At 37.6% G+C, this 15,586-nt stretch overlaps 1 protein-coding gene across 2 annotated transcripts in view; it reads right to left on the reverse strand.

The window, feature by feature from the left end:
• The window catches only part of FIGN (fidgetin, microtubule severing factor), a 117,247-nt gene extending 103,912 nt beyond the window's left edge, over nucleotides 1-13,335 (reverse strand). Inside the window, exons 1-2 of one of the 2 annotated variants that reach the window (XM_082840642.1) lie at nucleotides 13,099-13,335; nucleotides 12,156-12,325 (exon numbers count right to left, since the gene is read on the reverse strand). In XM_082840642.1, coding sequence (XP_082696768.1) covers nucleotides 12,156-12,180 — 25 coding nt within the window. In that variant the 5' untranslated portion in view covers nucleotides 12,181-12,325; nucleotides 13,099-13,335. Of the gene's footprint in view, nucleotides 1-12,155 lie in introns of both variants that reach the window. The other variant, XM_082840641.1, reaches the window with a different exon arrangement.
• Nucleotides 13,336-15,586: the final 2,251 nt, after the last annotated feature.

Consider the following 15,586-nt stretch of genomic DNA (forward strand, 5'->3'; position numbering starts at 1 on the left):
TTCTGTTTTTATAAAATAGTTTAAATGCTCTCCTACCCAGAGATATAGGAGAAAATAGAATAAATAACTGTAAGCCCTTTCTTAGGTATATAATTATAAAACTTTTCTTTCAGAAATGTAAGAAGATTGTAAAGTCTTTCTTTAGTAATTAAAGAATACAGAAATTTCATTTTTTTTTTTGCGGTACGCGGGCCTCTCAGTGTTGCGGCGTTGCAGAGCACTGGCTCCGGACGCGCTGGCTCAGCGGCCATGGCTCACGGGCCCAGCCGCTCCGCGGCATGTGGGATCTTCCCGGACCGGGGCACGAACCCGTGTCCCCTGCATTGGCAGGCGGACTCTCAACCACTGCGCCACCTGGGAAGCCCAGAAATTTCATTTTTTAACGAAATACACAATTTTAATATATCTGTTCTTTAAGTACTTTGAAAAGCATCTTCCAGTTTTTTAAAGTAAGATTAATAAAAGATGAACCAAGTGACAGTCTCCTACATTTCTATTGATTCATTTCACCAAACATTCATTGAACACCTATTATATAGGTCCTGCTCTGTATACACACGTTGAGGAGATTAAAAATAAAAAATGAATCAGATGTAGTCTGCTCTCAGGAGTTTACAATTTCATAGATGAGAAACAAAAATGCCCAGCAATCTATAGAGGAAGAAAAATGATGGCAAATGATTGAAAGGAGATTTTTTAAGTGATTAAGGAATATCAAGCAGACGTTGAAATGGATCCTCATTAGGGTGGCTCAGGAAGTTTTCACAGATGATGCAACATTTGAGCTAGATGTCAAAGTCCTGGTAGGTTTTCGACAGGTGGAGGAGAAGAGCATTCCAGGTGGTAAAAAGAAGATGAACAAAGATTAGTTAGGGATAAAATTAAAAAAAGATGGAATTGCTTCCAGTTTGATAAACATCCAACTTTCATACTGATCTATAATTTTGATATATTTTAAAAGAGATCTGAAGTCCCTAAATCCATTACTACTTAAGTTAATCTGCTTGTCAGTCTATTTATATCTCTTACAGGGAGAAAGCACTGGCTAACTAATACTCGTCAACACTCAAGGTATTAGAATTGCTGACACATTTGCTTGTAACCAATTAGTAAGCATATTTAATGAATGGTTACCATCCCTCCTGAAGGGCTTAACAAAGTGATAAATGGTCCTTGAGCTCCCTTCATTATTTCCAAGACAATTTCTGGAGTTTCTTAAAAAGAAACAAAAAATCACTCAGCCATTGGCCACCAGCAAGGTTCCAAGTGACTCAAGCTCACTAGTTGATGACCAAGCAATCATGAATTATATAGAACTGGAAAAAATTCTTAAAAGTCATTGGATGAACCCTCCTTTGAGGTTCAAAGAGGCTGAAGGACTTACCCAAGGTCACAAATATGATAGACTGTTGGCATCTGCTGCTGTCACCATTGTCACTTTCCTGAGGTACTCTTACCAGCATGGTGGCAATGTTCCTAAAATTCTTCATAGATTGTTGTTGAACTTTAGCCAGATAGTGAACTATCTCTAGTACATATCATGAGTGTATTCAATTCTTAATAGATGTCTCTATTTTTGTGACTTCAAACCAGGAAGAATCAAGTTCTTAAAATTAAAACTTAAAGCAAAAAATTTAAGAGCTCATGAAATGTATAAATTTTTGGTTCAGTGAAGTGATTCTCAATCCTAACTTTACATTAGAATCACTGGGGTAGAAAAAGAAAAAGAAATTGGTTATCCCCCAAAACTTCCATCTAACTGGTCTGAGGTGGGGCTTTGACAAATTTTGTTTGGTTTGGTTTGGTTTTGGTCATTAACATACAGCTAGCATTTACAGGGTAGATACAGAATTTATCATCAAACTATGCTCAAATCAAATTAAATCATATATCTATCTACTTTAATGATTTGACTTCTATAATGACAATAAACTCACTATTTCCCAAAAAGAAGTCTTAATAAAGATATATCCTAATCCTCAGTAGATGTTCTTCCATAACTTCATTTGAGACATAACCAAATTGAGTATGTGAAGGAGAAGAGTGTACGAGTAATATGAATCATCTTTAAAGGCATGTGTATTTTTTACACTTTTTAAAAATTATAAGGAAGAAAAGGGGGTATAGTTCTTTTAATTTGGGTTATCGCAAATCCCATACATCCAAGATTTGGTATAGAACTTGCCATTTTAAAAAAGAAGAACATAATTTGTTTAGATAGTGCTGTGTGCTAATCAATGTGTACTAGTCACTAATTCCTAACAAATGAGGTTTTCTCACATAATTATATTAGGATTTGATTTTTTAAATTGCCAACCTCATTTTTAGCAACAGCTACACGAAAACAGCCCTCACCCTTAGTTTCCTTAACAACATCCCTAATTTTTTTTGCCTTTAGCTATTTCCTCATTCCTTCAAGTGGTCTTTCACCCTCTGTCCATGCCAAAAAATGCTGCTACACTTTCCTCCTAGTACACAGCCCAATAACCTCTAAATTAATTCAAGCTACCTCTTCATGATCTAAATATCATATTCCAGTGGCTCAAGTGAAATTTGATTTTCCATCTGATCAAGTAATAAACAGCCCTACAGATAAATACTAGAAAGAAAAAAAAAAAAGAAAGAGAAAAAAATCTCAGTCCCTCAAAACAGTACACAGGTATGGGTAAGAATGAATTCCAACAGCAGGAAGATGGATGAGACAGCAAGGTTTCTGGTGAGTTTGCAAACAGCAAAACAGATAGAAAACCATTCCCCCACTGGCCCCAAGCACAAGGACACCTGCAAAGTTGGCTAGTAGAATTTATAGATAAATATTTTAAAAATATGTATTTAGGTACACATGTGCATTACAATTATACACCAGCAACACCTCCTAAATTGTAGTTTAGTAGTAGTGGCATTTTGATATAGTAGCGTAGATTTCAAGGAAACGGAATTATATTGGGGTAAAATTGGGGCTTTTTGCTCATCATTATAAACAAACCTACACCACAGGTTGTACTATTCTGAGTATTTTAAAAAATAAACAATACAAAATAATTTCCTGTAATGTCTTTTTAATTTGATGCTACAACAAAATAAAACAAGACACAAATCAAAAAACAAACAAAACAAGTATTAGTGCATTGTATGCACTCATTGAGGACTTATTAAAAGTACATAGCATAATAAAGAACTTCCAATATTAGATTTTTTCCTAATACTTTTACAGCCTAAACATTATTGATAGAGATTTCACCCACAGTAAAAAAAAAAAAAAAAAAAAGAAAGAAAAGAAAACAAACAAAAAAATCCCAAAAGGGATTTTGCATACGTACAGATTTTTTCTCTCTCTAGAAAGATACTACTACTCTAAACACCTATTTCTGAATAAGATTATTTAGTCCTACTATCTTACCATCCATAAGTAAATTAGTTGATTGGTACTCTTAGAATTACATAAAACATATTTTTCCAATTAGGGAACACTTATATTCTTAGTACATTTAAAATCTTCCCATAGAAGGAACAAGTGCTGTTCAATTCTTAGTACATTTAAAATCTTCCCATAGAAAGAACAAGCGCTGTAGGCGTATAAAGGTCCTTCTCGTTTGTCAGACAAGGACTCAGGCCAGGCAGGGTCCCAGTGTCTACATTTCGGTCATATCAGTATTCCCCTCAAAAATGTTGCTTAATTTTCTGAATAATGCAAGCGAAGATCTCTCTTTAAAGAACTTGATACCAACACGATTGGAGTGGAACACCATGGTAAGAGGGGGTGGCGATTAGACCCATATTTTTTGTAAGTGGGGTCGAAAATTGACTCCAGATTTGTGACTCATGAACGGAAAGCCAGTTTTAATACAGATGTGCTTTAAAAAGTAAAAATGGCTATTATTCTTAACAAGTTACATATTGAGTATTATTCTTTAAAAATGACTCATAAAATATCTTTTTAAGTACTTAAAGTCATGATTATGTTCTACTCTTTTACTTCTGCTTGAATGTAATTTTTCATTTTCCAGGAAAGGACACATTTTCTAACTAACCCCGTTAACCTAATTACTCATAAAGAAATACCAAAAGCGTCCCTGACATCAATACCTTCACAGAGAAATGTATCTGTGCACGTGCACAAGAGCATCTTCCATTTAGATAATCAAAACTGTAATTTTTACTTAAAAGACTCTTTTAGATCCATGTAATTCCTGGCAGTAAAATTTATCACAAGCACTTAAAGTGTGCAAACAGTAAGACCGTCCTATTCATATCCTTATTTCTTCACATATTTAAATCCAAAAGTATTAACTGTTAAGCTTAAAAGACTAATAGGACTCTGTTTATTTTATGGTATTTGTTTGATCTTAAATGGGTATTGTAATGAAAATGCCTTCAATCTTAAAGGAACCTTTTATCCTACTCAGAATAATTATCTTGTAAGATTAAAATCAGTGAATCATACCTAATTAAGATTTATAATTTAGCATCATTCAGATATATGATCTAAGAGAAAGAGTTTATAATCTTAACTTCAATTTGAAATGGAAAGGGAGAAGTGAATACAAGGGAAATAAACAGCTCTTTGGGGCACAAGGATGCACTAATATTGCCACGTATTTACCCAGATTCCTAGTTTAATCTTTTTTAAAGCTAAACAACTAATACGAAAACACAACATACTAAAGGATAGGAGTAAGGTGGGAAAAGATGGTTCCCAAATTAAATTATACTACTAGAATTTGTAGATAGGTTATACAACATAGAATATTTAAACATATGCATTGTGGCTAACTACCTCTTAAAAAAATTCAAATTCACAATGTCTTTAATGCAAAAGATTTCTAAACTGTGGGGTGAATTTATAATTAAATGGGACACTGTTGTAATAGTTATTTCCAATCCTTTCATTAAAGTACATGTCAACCGAGAGAGCAATGCCTTCTTATTACACAGGGCAAAGATTTTTCTTCTTAGAAGGTCTCATATATAGGATTTCTCTCCACCAAGACTAACGAGGCATTCAAAATAAGTTAGGTTTTTCTCTTTCTTCAGAAATATCTTTAAAGCTCCCTCCCCTCCATCAGTCTTGGATTACATAAAAGAATAGTTACTTTTCTGAGCTCTTTGATATTGTTCTTCCTGGCAGAGTCATCTGATGTGGGAAATATCTTTTGAAAATAAATGGTGCAACTTCAAGTACACTCAGATCCATTACTTGCTGGACATTCCATCGTATCTGAAAAAGCCGCTTGACTTCAAAATTTAGTTTTAGGGTTCTCAATTTGAAGCTTGATCTCATTGAGAAGTATCTTGGGAAGCAACAATGTAAACGTTTTATCCACCCATCAAGTAGACTGTTCAAACCAAGGCGGAAAGGAGTCACAGATGGTGACTACATATTTCAGGGGGAAGGGGATTGTTCTGGTTTAAGTTCACCGTTTGAATATAACATCCTGCAAAGTTAATGTTACTGCAAGAGTTACTTTTCATCTTTAACACAGCTGTCACCACATGTTTATACAGCTACAATGCCACTTCCTAATGTCAAAATACCAATATCGCTGCTACTATAACAAGGTAATTATTTTTGTGTTTGCCCATCTTCCCTGACTCAATGAGTTGTGCTTTATTTCTCAATGGTCAGAATTTTCTATATTTTTAGATAACTTAAGATTCCACATTAAAAATACTTATTTCACTTGTGCTTGAAACTTAGGTGGCATAGCGGTACAAATCAACAGAGAAACTCTCAGGCTCTTGTTTCAAATCTTACTAAAATCCTCCCACCCTAATCGTTCTGTGCCTGGGGAATACATATTTAAGTATGTAGCTGCCTGCAAACAATTACAAAACAGAGTTGCTTTTAAGAGTATCTGCACAAAAATTCAGGTGATATATGGGAGCACATCAGGTAAAAGGCAACGTAAGATAAAGGCAAAGATTTCAGTCACCAGTTCACGTATAGAAAGAGCAGAAGATACCTAATGGTCCAATTTTCCCACCGAGGCTCTTACTCAACAACCACTAGCATCTCTTTAGGCAGAGGCACGTGGAATCACTGTGGACTAGTCAAGTCTCCACGTAGGAAACCCAGTGACTTCCACAAGGTTTGTGGGTAATGAAGGCAGGGCCTGCTTTATTGCCCTGCGACCTGGACAGGCCCATAGGTCTCCCACAGGGAAGGGCCCTGCACTTGGTTTAATCTTCTGCTCTTGCTGTCTTGAACTCTTAATAATTTTTGAACAAGGTGCCCCACATTTTAATTTTGCACCAAGCCCAGAAATTATGTAGCCAGCCCTAGGTGAAGGTGACAATGTGTGCTGACGGTAAGCATCATAAATCAGAAGAATTGTAAAAAGTTTACAGCAACATCTAGAAACCCATGGCTGTACATTATACTATTTTAAAATTATTATTTTGAATGTTACTGTTTCCATGAATAATATTTCCTAAAACCAAAGCATGAAAGTAGAGGTCACTCATTCTCAGATGAGTTTACTGTCATAAGTATATGGCATTTAATCAATTGTCAGTTGCTTAAAAAGCATCCAATTGACATAAGGCAAACATTAGATGGGGGGGAGGTGTGTGTTTGTTTTTGTTCTTTTTTGATGAGTAAAGTAAAATTCAGTTTCTGTTCTCTTGCCTGCAATATATCCACAAGTGGAATGGAATAAATGTATAAATTACCAGCCGAAATAAAACTCATAAGGAACTGGGTAAAGGTATTCTCAATGTTAAGATATTGGGGAAAAGAAAACATAAATTTTATAAGTATTTTACATTATGTTTTCTACAGTAAGAAAATGCTTTTTGTAAGTTATATATCACTTACTCATATGAAAATAAGAACAAAATCCTAACAGGAAGCAAACTTTCCAATCTTACTTAAAAAATACTTTCTAAAAAAGATTTCCCAACTTAAAAGTATAAATACTGAAGCCAGGTTGCAGGGTAAAAAAAGTTTAACCTTGGGCCTTCATATGATAAATCGTGCATTTCTACTTTCAAGATGTATCAGTTTCAAAAATGACTGCAAGGAGTAATGCTGTCAATGCTTTGTGAAAGTCATAGTAGCTTAAATATAAGCAAACGTATCCATTTATACATATACTCAACGTAAATACTTCTGCATTGAAATTCTCCTTTGAATTCACTGCTTCTAATATACTCTGAAAGCACAGCCCACCATGTGCAATGTTAAGTACAGTGTCAATATTCAAGTAACAAGACAACAAGCAGATTTGTTACATAACGTATGTAAATATTATTAACAGAAACTGCCATACGATATCTCATGTCTGGACGGTTTCTGATCACCTATCTCTTCTGCCTCCTCAGTCTCCTAACTAAGACTGTCGTCAACAGGTACGGCGCACTCCTGTGCTGTGCTGAGGCAGAGCTCCTGAGCTGGCAGCTGTGCTGCTGCCCTGAGGAAACTTTGCATACCCACCTGCTTTTGATTTGCTTTCAACTTATCAGTACAATTTATTTTTATCATATTCTTGCCTACCTTTTATTTCCACTATCTGCATTTCTTGCAGTAAGCATCCCTCAAGTACAACGGCCATTTAAATGATAACATCAAAAATATCAAAAGGATCAGTAATCAGCAATCATGTTTCAAAGCAGCTAGGCTTGAAATTTCTACCATAAGTTAAATGAAAAAGCTGATAAAAGTTCAAGTTTAGGGAAAAAGAAGGAAGAAAATTACAAAATCCAACCATGAAAAGCACTTGCTAAACAGGGATTTATTTGCAGTCTTTAAAAAAAAAAGTCTTTCATTTTAATAGATTTTTAAAAACAATTAGCTATAATCTGTTATGTGTGTGAGACAGAAAGAAAGAGTTAATTGAAAGGTGGAATAATTTTTGGACTTGAAGTCTTCCAAGTAGTACTCCCAAAGAATTTCTAAGTTCAGTTGATTTTAAAACATTAACTCTTGTATATCGCCAAAGAGACACTTATATTGCATTTTTTTAATTGAAAGAAAAAAATTGCATTGTTTTCTGTGCCATTTGTTTATTCTAGTTTATCAGTGACCAAAGCTTAAAAAGCAGATATGCTGATTAATCACATCTTATCGATCAGTAGCATACGTCAGTATTTCACACAAATGTCTGCAGAACAATTTCTCCCAATCAAAAATTTATAAATCGATTTAAATTCCTGGTAATTAAAATTATTACCTCTACAAAAATAAATGTACTTTACAAAAGAGGTACATGAAATTTGTACTCAAGAATATCAAAAGCAAAACAGCAAACATTTCTATCAAACCAAGGTTCTAAGAACAAACTAGAAAGTACAAAACATAAAAGCCTGCAATTGTTTCAAATACACCTAGCAATTCTGCTGATTTTGGACCATTAAAACTGATTACTTAATTAGGCAATCATTCAAGGCATCCAAACACTCACAGCCAAAAACAGGGAATTATTAGCACAGCCGTCTTCACCTTGAGATGAAAATTCTGAAAAATGTTGCAGACACAAACTTTCAGGATCTGTCCCCATGCGTAAACTAAGCAAAATACTAAATTCTAAAAGGTGACATGCCAAAGCTCAGGAAAAAAAGAATTTACCTATAATGATACTGCTCATCTGCTTTTTTTTCAGGTGGCTAATATTTTAAACTACCTTAGAAACGTCAAGTTATAATACAGACGATCTCTAGATTCTTGGAAGTACTACTCCCTTTCTCCCCTCTGGTCATACTCTTGTACTAGCTAAAAGTAATTAACAAAAATTTTGCTCTCTTGTATGCCTATCAGAAGTACCAGCCTCCAAAGTTCCTGCCTGACATGAATAAAAACAACAGAAAGATTTTCTATTTATGGTAAAAAAAAAAAAAAAAGTACTGCAAATTCAACCGCAGGAGTCTTTAATATAACTGAGGAAAAAACCCTATGTTTTCACTCAGAGACATTTTTAAGAATTTCACTGATTTGGTACAGTCAGGAAAAAGAAAAATATTCCATTTTCAAAAAAGACGGTTCCTGAAATAATTCTAAAGTGACCCTATAAAATGTCTTTTTAGGAGAAGAAAAAAGAAAGTCAACTCACACATACAGCTTCCAAACAGAAGTCTTACCCTCTTCCAGGAAAACAACGAGACTTTATTACCCTGCTATGATTCTTTCATTTCAGACATGATTAATTAGCAAGTATTATACTTCCCAAAACTCCCACCACACTCTTTGTGATCCATCAGCCTAGTTGTTGATAGACCCATGTGAAATAGCAAGTAGCCACCAGCAGTAAAAGACAAGTATCCAAAAACTCTATTTCAAAGAAGGAACACCTCTCTCCTAGCTTTGCTTCCCAAAATGAAACAAGCTGCTTTTAACTGCTTTCACGAAAAAAAAAATTTTAAGTTGGTCATTTTCTTAATAATACCGTTTAAAATTTGAATAATGCATGCAACATATTCAGTATTTAAGAATACATGGCATATTTAATCTGCTACCTACCTATATTTTTAAGCTGAAATTCTGAAAGACTTGTGAGTTCCTATAGTTTATATGGATAATGATCTACACGCACAGTTAATAAACAATAAAGATGATGTGAGCAAGCATGTTTTGGGAAATGGTTTTCATAGGAAAAAATGTTTCTTCCCCCACTAAAAGCTATTATGTCACACATGTAATGAAGAAGTGAAACAGAAATACAGAACTAAAAGGCAACACGAAGAGAAGAGAGCCACTCTACAATCTGAGTGAATGAAAACTCTGGTTCTCTGTATATTGTTCTAAGACACTGTTTCAAAATAATTTTCCCTCTAAAACAATCATTTTCAAAATGTCCATGTGAACCAAGAATGTGGCCATAACTGAATGTACTATAAATATGTATTTGAACAACTGTCAATTTATAAAGGTTGGGGTTTCCTCTTAAGCCTTTCAACTGTTATGTCCAAAAAACTTCACACATAGTACAATACTAATAAATAGATCTTGTTGGTCCCAGGAAACATTTTTTTAAATCTATTCTGGTCAAAATATCCTTGCTTTTTTTTTCCCGTTGTATTAAATTTAGGATCAAAAACATCAAAGCAGCTTCCACCTCGGACCTAACTTTTAGAGGATCAATGTGACAAGGCAGTCCCTGATAGATGTTTCTCTTGATAAACGACTTGTTCAAAAGAGACATTGTAGCTTTCATTTCCTGACCACAACACACTTTTAATTTGCAACAGCAGAGCTGCCAGAGTGTGAACCCTTGTCCACTTTCCAGCCTTTTAGGTTTGTAGCTCTGGTTCCTATAGGCCACACATTTGAGACAAACAAAATCTAAAAATAATCAGAGTAACAGAATTACAAAACAGGAGCCACTTATGCCACTCTATACATATGCACAAGTGTCTACTTTATAGATTATATATAAACTTTGCCTCTGCAGAATTCTAGTGTATAAAAACAAGCTTTCTGAATGAATATCACTTGCACAACTGGGCATTTAAACACAGAGGGAAATAAATTATGTGACTATTATTTAATAGTAAGCAGAGACTGGGGGAGTAATTTATACACTTAAATCTGCTGTTAAATGTCATGAATTATATGATTTCCTACCCCAACGTGTTTTTTACATATTACTGCAATAATTACTATTACTACTACCCAGAAATCACATTTAAGTATCAATACGGTGAACAGTCAAACCATCCAATTTCTGTTCTCAGCACATTGTCCGAGCTCCAATTTAAAATTTATAAATGTAATATCCTCCTCATCACAGGCAGCAGCCCAATCTGCTCTGAATATATATTACAGCTTTAACATCACAGAGGGAAATCGCCCATCTGGCAATCCCATTCGCTCCAACAGCTCCGGGGGAAAAAAGCTGTGCTCTCTCCTCCTTAAAACATTTCTCAGGGCAAATTATGTGCATCTAAAATAAACAGTCTTCTTATTGATCGCTTCAAAGTCAACAAGTTCCAAATGCAAAATTCAATCAAATCCTTCCTATCATGTAAGAGCGGTGTGTGTTTAGCTCAACAGTCACCAGAGTCCAACCAGAAGTGTCTGTCGCGCATCGGCTCTTATAGTCCCTTTCCTTGTATTCACATTTGTGTTATGAGAGACCAGTAACCACGGCCACATTACAGACCCCTGGCAGCTATCTCTACTGCTATTTCTTTCTTTCATATTCTCCCTTTCCTCCTTTCTCTCTTTTCAGGGTGAATGCATGGTGGTGGGGTTATATGTAACAAAAACAAAAAAATGTTTAAAGTGGACATATCCTTTGGTTATGCAAAATACTTTTTAACATCTTTTTGTTGTTGCTCCCTCCTAGTCTTAATTGAATATCACAAAGTGTACACACGGTCACAAGAGCTATTGAAAACCCCCTCTCACTCCATTTATCTGACCTCTTTTTTTTTTTTTTTTTTTTTTTTGGTAAAGAAAGAGGAAAGAGAGATTTCAAACAAAGTCAATTTCAGTGCCTGCTTATTTAATTCTGTCACAGGTTAAAAGTAAAAAGCGCTGACAGGCAGACAAGTGAATGGCAAGGAAAAAAACAAAACAAAACCCTACCACTGTTCCTTAAAAGGCATTAAGGACTTTAAGCAATCAAAATACATTTTTTATTTTCATGTAAAAGATATCACTTCACTCACCCACCCCCCAAAAAAAACACACTCAGAAGAAGTGATTACTCCACAAAGTGCAATCATTGAGAGAGCAGAGAGTCAAACTGCATTAATAGATTGAGAAAAAAATTTTTCATCCACTTCTGTGTGTGTACATATATACATACACTTTCATTAGTAAGCAGTCTTTCCCCGCACTCCCGCCCTCTCCCCTCTCCACCCAGCCCCCTCCCCCAAAAAACTGCACACTGAGTTTAACTAATTTACATACCATTTGACTTCAGCGGTTATATAGTGCATTACTAGTAACATGCAACTTTGGAATTACAGCTAAAACCGATAAAGGTGGACTCCAGCAATCTATTAATCAAAACTGAAATATACAAACAAGCGATAGCAAAAGCAAACAAGCATTTTGACAGATTAAAATATACATTATACATATATATATTTTAAAAGGAATTATATATCATGAGCAGCTCCTTCCCAAGCAGAGTCTTCAGTGGTTTTATCATGCTATTTAATTTGTCTTTCCTAGTTAGATGCAAAGGAAGTAAATTCCAAAACTGACATACCATAAACACTGGTGCTACTGATCATTTCTTGCTGGCAGCACAAAAAGCTGAATTGGATTTCTCACAAGCAGGAATTCCAAAGGTTGCTTTTCATTAAAGCCACTTTTCCTCTCAGCTATCAAATGTCACTGCCTTGAAACGTGGGCCCTTTCGTCAGGTATTCATTTAACCTACATGCATATAATTAAGGGGGAAAGCAACATCAACAAAAAGGGGATCTCAGATCACAGGAGAAGAAAGAAAGGAAAAAAAGCACATGACCAGGAATGCAAGTCCATGTCAATTTCACTCACTCCCATTGAAACTAACAAGAGCTCCGGGGAGGACGGTAATAGGATCAGTGGATTGTATATACCATTAAATTATACATCTTTCTCTCCCGTTCCTTGCCAACAATACGCCCACCACGCTGTACCCCCTCCAAGATGATGTGCTTACATTTTTCTGCAACCGATCTTCTGACATATTCACGTTCCTCCAGCCACGAGATTGTAATTTAACCTCAACTTTTTGTGTGTGCAAGATTCTTATTTACACTTCTTATTTACTTAGAAGTTAGTTCCCGAAGAAAGTCTAGCCCCACCCTATGGCTCCGCTTTCTTATTTTTTATCTTTGAAGTAAAAAAGATAGTAATAAGTAAGCCCATTATAGCGGAAAACGAGATTCTTGCAATCGCGAACTCTTAATCCCACACTATTGTTACAATGATTAAGCAGCAAAAATATGCATTATAATGTTTCGGGGCTACTTTGTACAGAGAAATTAGACAGCAGGTTGGCGTACAGAATAGAAACGAGTGCAAATTAAATTTAATGTTTACGGCACAACTCGAAGATCTCTTTTCATTACGGTCTTGAATTTATTTATATTCTTTAAAAATTAAACAAACAAAAACAAAAACAAATTTAAACAGCTGGTGGAAAACTACGAAGCTCCTCTTACCTGAACGCGCGGAGCGAAAACCCGATAGGTTAGCGTAGCATCGATCCGATGTGTTTGCTGATGAATGGAAGCTAGGGTTAAGTGAAGGTGCCTATGATTTGAAATCATTCCAAGTTTTTGAAGGGAAGACGGACTGCAGCCTCTGCCATGTTGGAATTTCAAACCCAAAACAGCTGCTTGGAAGGAGCCAGCATGCCAGAGGCTGGGCGCAGGCGCAGAGCGCCGCCGAGCCAAATTCAAATCACTTTCACACTAAGAGCCAAAGATCAGTTTTCAAAGGAGAGAGGGAGAAAGAGACGGAGGCTGCCGTGAGGGAGAGAAGACGGGAGGCAGTGGCGAGAGGCGGGCAGTGGAGAGAGACGGGCAGCGGCAGGACCGGGAGGGAGAGGGAGAGGCGCACGGAGCCCGCGGAGCTGGAGGGGGAGAAAGGAGGCGGGAGGCGAGCGGCGAGCGAGCTAGAGACGCGCCAGAGATTCATGGGCAGGGAGGGCTCAATGGCCGCGCCGCGCCGGCCGGCCGGCCGCTCGGGTCATGTTACACGGCCGGGGCCGCGGCGGCCGCCCAGCCTCGCCAACGCGCTCACGCGGCCCGGAGGGGGCCCCGAGGTCATGATTACGAGCGCGGGGACCGGGAGCTCTGCCGGCCCGCACTCTCAGGCGGCCCAACCTGAGGAAAGGGGAGCGACGCCTCGGGAGGGAAGGGGCCTTTCTTTCCCACGCGTGACCGGCCGGCCCTAGCGCTCCTAACCCGCCTTAAAGGGCTCTCCGGCACGCCGCCCCTCCCCGCCCGCTCCAGGCCCTCTCGACAGCTGCGGCCGGTTCAGCATTCCCCACCCCCAAGACTCGCGCACAGGACGGGATCTGGCCCCGAGAGCCGGGACCTCGCCCGCACTCTCCCCTGGGCCCCCAGCACCAGCCAGAAAATGACTTTATCTGCCAAGAGGAGGCAACTTCGGGGCGGGGGGGGGGGATCCGAATTAACCCAGCTCCCCTCCCCCGCTGCCCTGTGAATCAATAAAATCCGGAGTGGCTAGGTGTGCGGTCCACTCTTCCGCTCTCTGGCTCCCCTCCCTACCTCCCCCAGGCGGCTCGGGCAGGGGAAAGCAGCGCCCGGGGGCCCCTGGTGCGGGCGGCTGGTGCGCAGGCACAGACGTTAGGCTTCTGCTTTCCCAACCCCCTTCTATGGAGCAATCTAGGGACCCAGGAGTGGGAAGAGAGTAGGGGCTTTGTGGCGCTGGGAGCTGAAGAAGAATGAAATGTGCAGTTGAGTGTGTTGCTGCATCCCAGGGAGCGGTGCAGTGCTGATTGTCTGTTGCTGAGATAGCCTTTTGTTCGGAACATAAGGTTTAAGAAACACGCACACGTTTTCTGGGGTCTCTTGTTAGATGTAAATGTGCTGCATCCAGACGCTTACTATGCAGTGTAAGCTCAGTTGGTTTACTAATCACCCCGCCCCACCCCCAAACAACCAGAATCATTTGAATGGGAACCTCATTCAGACTTCTAGGCTGCGAGTATTGCCTTCAACCTATTTCATTCTAGACTAGCCAACCATCCAACTGAGATAATAAAGCAAAACAATAACATTTGATCATGATGTCTACGAGATAATGTGCCCGGCAAAGTTCTTTAGAAATTGTAATGAGAAAGAGAGTGAGTGGGGTAATAATTTCTCTTCGTTTACATTAAATAGGACTTTAATAGATAAATGGTAAGTTTATACTCTGGCCTGGTGGACATCCGGTCCTCTATATTTCAAATAAGCTAAGAATGAAAGAGGCAAATTAAATATTGGACCAGGAGCTCATCAAGCTGAAAATGTTATCTGTGAAGGCTGGAACTGAAAATATACTTGTTTAGGACTGACCCTCCTCATAACGAACGGTATTCACATTTCCCCCCGCTTCTCAGCTATAGATTTAATAGACTAAATTACAGCTCTCTAGATGATGAAATGCAGCTTTTAAAATATACCAACTATATACTGCGAAATTAATTTCATTCTCCTTCTGTGATTTTCTTACCTTACGGATAGCTATTGAATGGATGCATTTACCTAACACAAGAGAAAGAAAAATGATTTTAGTTAAATCTAAGTAGATAACAGAATTTAAAAGACAAGAAAAGGTGATTCAAAATCTTACTAAATATTTCTAGGGAATGAAATCTCTATTTGGAATAGATTTGACCTTTCTGTGTTTTTTTTAAAAAAAAAACAGGCTTCAAAATACAACAGAAGAACTTTATTCTGATCTAACAGAGAATACTGAAGCCCCTTTAGTTATATTTTACAAGATAGCTTTGAAAATGATATTATGAGAAGTTGCCCATTGGATTTCACCACAAAGAAATAAGTGTAGGAAAGTATCTATGGGTCACTGTTGGACTGAGTACAGATGAATTAAACAACAACAACTGTGAAGAATTTATAATTTCAGTTATTGCCCATGTGGAGAATGCTGATGATAAGTCCTCTGTGCAATTCAAGC

Source organism: Leucopleurus acutus (genome assembly GCF_964270905.1).
Source record: "Leucopleurus acutus genome assembly, chromosome: 6".
NCBI lineage: Eukaryota > Metazoa > Chordata > Mammalia > Artiodactyla > Delphinidae > Leucopleurus > Leucopleurus acutus.